We start from the raw sequence: 2,664 nt of genomic DNA, 5'->3' as shown, positions 1-2,664 counted from the left end.
CACATTATTACAGTTTTACAGTATTTTTCATAAACATGAGAATTTTTACACTCTTTTCAATAACAGAAATCTCTATTTCACAAAATGACAGGAGATCAGTGAGCAGGGGCTGTCAAGCTCCTGACAGGACAAATACTATAACCACTAGAAAGGCACCATAGAAACAGTCCACATTCGACATTCCAAGTCTTCTAATCTAGACCATACCAGATCATTGTGTTATATGGACTGATTGTAGGTAGTTAAACTGTCCCTGTGTGAAAAAAAAAGCTGTGTAAAAAATCTTCAAAATTATTTACTATTTGCCATGTACACTAGGAAAGACAAATAATAATGTAAAGAAGTATGCTAGTCATTCATTAATGTAACTGATAAGCATTTCAATTAAAAAAAAAATAGCATTTATATTTCAGTATGGTGTTATATTTTTATGTTAGTAAGTGGTGTTAAAAATTGCTCTGTGCATAACGAGCTGGTGGTTTTATGGCGTGGTGTGATGCGACCGAGTGAAATGGGCCCAGGTGAAAAAAGTACACTTCCATAATGTACTTAATGTGTGCTCTATTTTCTGTTTTTGTACTTAATATATTAAAAATTCTTCTTTAGTACTTCTTAAGATAATCTTATAAACATACTCATAAAGTGTACTCAACAGTGCTATTTTGAAACACCATGAATATGAACTAAAATGTGCTTTTAACATACTAAAAAAATGTATTTAGTTACCAATTGTAGTATACTTATGGGTTCAAGTGTACTGAGAGAGCACATCCTGTATTTTATTGTATTATAATGACTATTTAATATTTACCTCTAAACTTTGACTAGGCTGGGTATGTTGCCTATTAATTGTTCTAGGAACCTCAAAGCATATTTTAATTTTTGTGTATTTTGTGCTACTCCATAATGATGTTCTAGTTGAGGTTATTTGTTGCATAGGGAGGGCCCAAACATAAACTTAAGCCCAGGGGTCCACAGCCCCTATAAGTCCTGCCCTGATGACATTGTTCTGAGTGGATGAATCCCCTATGGGATGATTACAGCATCATAGAAACACCTTTGAACAGCATATTTAAAGGTCAGGGAAAATACATTTTTCTTCAGAGATGTACATGTTACACATTTTGACTAATGTTTATATTAACAGAGTTGCCTTCTATTCTGTTCTACACAATCTATGTAGCAATAAATTAGTTAGATTCATAATAGTGGAACACTTCTGAAGTAAGTATATTGTTTTATTTGACAGCTACCAGTTGATACATACTTTACACTTTGTGAGATATTTGTTTTGTTTTTTTAGTTTACTATGTTGCATTTATTTATTTGTTTTATGAGTACTTCAAGTTGAAATGCTATTAATGAAATGCTAGCTCTGGTTGTTTCTTTTTCCTTAGATTTTTGTGAAGAGCTGAGAATGGACAACCTGACATTCAGACACAGCATTCTCCTCCTTGAGGGACTGAAAGTTACACCTCAGTCCTCCTATCCAGTTTTCATCCTGCTCTTTTTGGCTTATGTCTTTACTATGGTATCTAACTTTGGACTTATAGTTCTGATCTCAACAGAAAAGAATCTTCATCATCCTATGCATTTTCTTTTTTGTAACTTGCCACTGAACGATATGCTAGGGACCACTGTCATTTTGCCACGCTTAATGCAAGACATATTAAAGGAAAGCTCAGAGCGATATATCACATATATGGAGTGTGTTACTCAAGCATATTTTGTACATATATTTATAGCAGCATGCCACTATGTGCTGATAATCATGGCCTTTGACAGATATGTGGCTATATGTAATCCACTTAGATATTCAGCTATAATGACTAATAAGATGGTGGTTAAACTATCAGCATTTGCTTGGGGCCTGGCCATTCTTTTGGTGACAATTATGTTAGGTCTCACTGTACGACTGTCTCATTGCAGATCTCAAATTGAAAACCCTTTCTGTGACAATGCCTCACTGTTTAAATTGTCCTGTGAAAGTGTGGTCATAAATAATATTTATGGAATTGTTTATACTGTGGCTGTACTCTGCTTTTCAGCAGTATCTATATTTATAACATATGTCAAGATTGCTGTTGTTTGCAAAAGTAGCAAAAACAAAGCACTCAACAGCAAAGCCATAAAAACCTGTAGTACTCATTTAGCTGTTTATTTAGTCATGTTTTTTTCTGGAGCTATCATGACATTTCTCCACCGTTTTCCTGAATACTCTGACAACAGGAAACTAGCTAGTATAATGTTCCACATTATACCACCAGGATTAAATCCCTTAGTATACGGTTTACAAACCAAAGAGATAAGACAAAAAATAGCTAAACTTTGGTGGAGAAAAAAAGTTATTTCTTTTTAATTTTTTATTGTTGTTTTTTTACAAGAATAGTGGGGAAAACTGTTTTCTTTAAAATTTGTTGTTTCCTTTTCTCATAAAGAAAATGCAGTATATGGTTAATAACCTCTCTCTCTCTTTCTCCATCAGGGCGGTGATTGCATTGCGACTATTCTAAAATTATTTTCTTGCAATTTTCATACAATTTGTTTCATACGTTGACTAACATGTAGTCCATTGTCAATTCAAATCATTTTAACTTTCAAATACAGGAATTTTACAATTATTAGCAGACATTACATTTATGTAAACAAATCAGAAAGCTATAT

The 2,664-nt window shown here is 33.2% G+C and overlaps 1 protein-coding gene across 1 annotated transcript; it reads left to right on the top strand.

The window, feature by feature from the left end:
- Nucleotides 1–1,417: 1,417 nt before the first annotated feature.
- On the top strand, nt 1,418–2,359 carry LOC127503370 (olfactory receptor 146-like). Its single transcript, XM_051877061.1, has one exon. The coding sequence runs from the start codon at nt 1,418–1,420 to the stop codon at nt 2,357–2,359; it is 942 nt and encodes a 313-aa protein (XP_051733021.1).
- Nucleotides 2,360–2,664: the final 305 nt, after the last annotated feature.

The sequence above is a fragment of the Ctenopharyngodon idella genome, chromosome 21 (assembly GCF_019924925.1).
Source record: "Ctenopharyngodon idella isolate HZGC_01 chromosome 21, HZGC01, whole genome shotgun sequence".
In the NCBI taxonomy this organism is placed as follows: Eukaryota; Metazoa; Chordata; class Actinopteri; order Cypriniformes; family Xenocyprididae; genus Ctenopharyngodon; species Ctenopharyngodon idella.
Note: the sequence above shows the minus strand (reverse complement) of the source record. Positions and strands in the feature narration are given on the sequence as shown.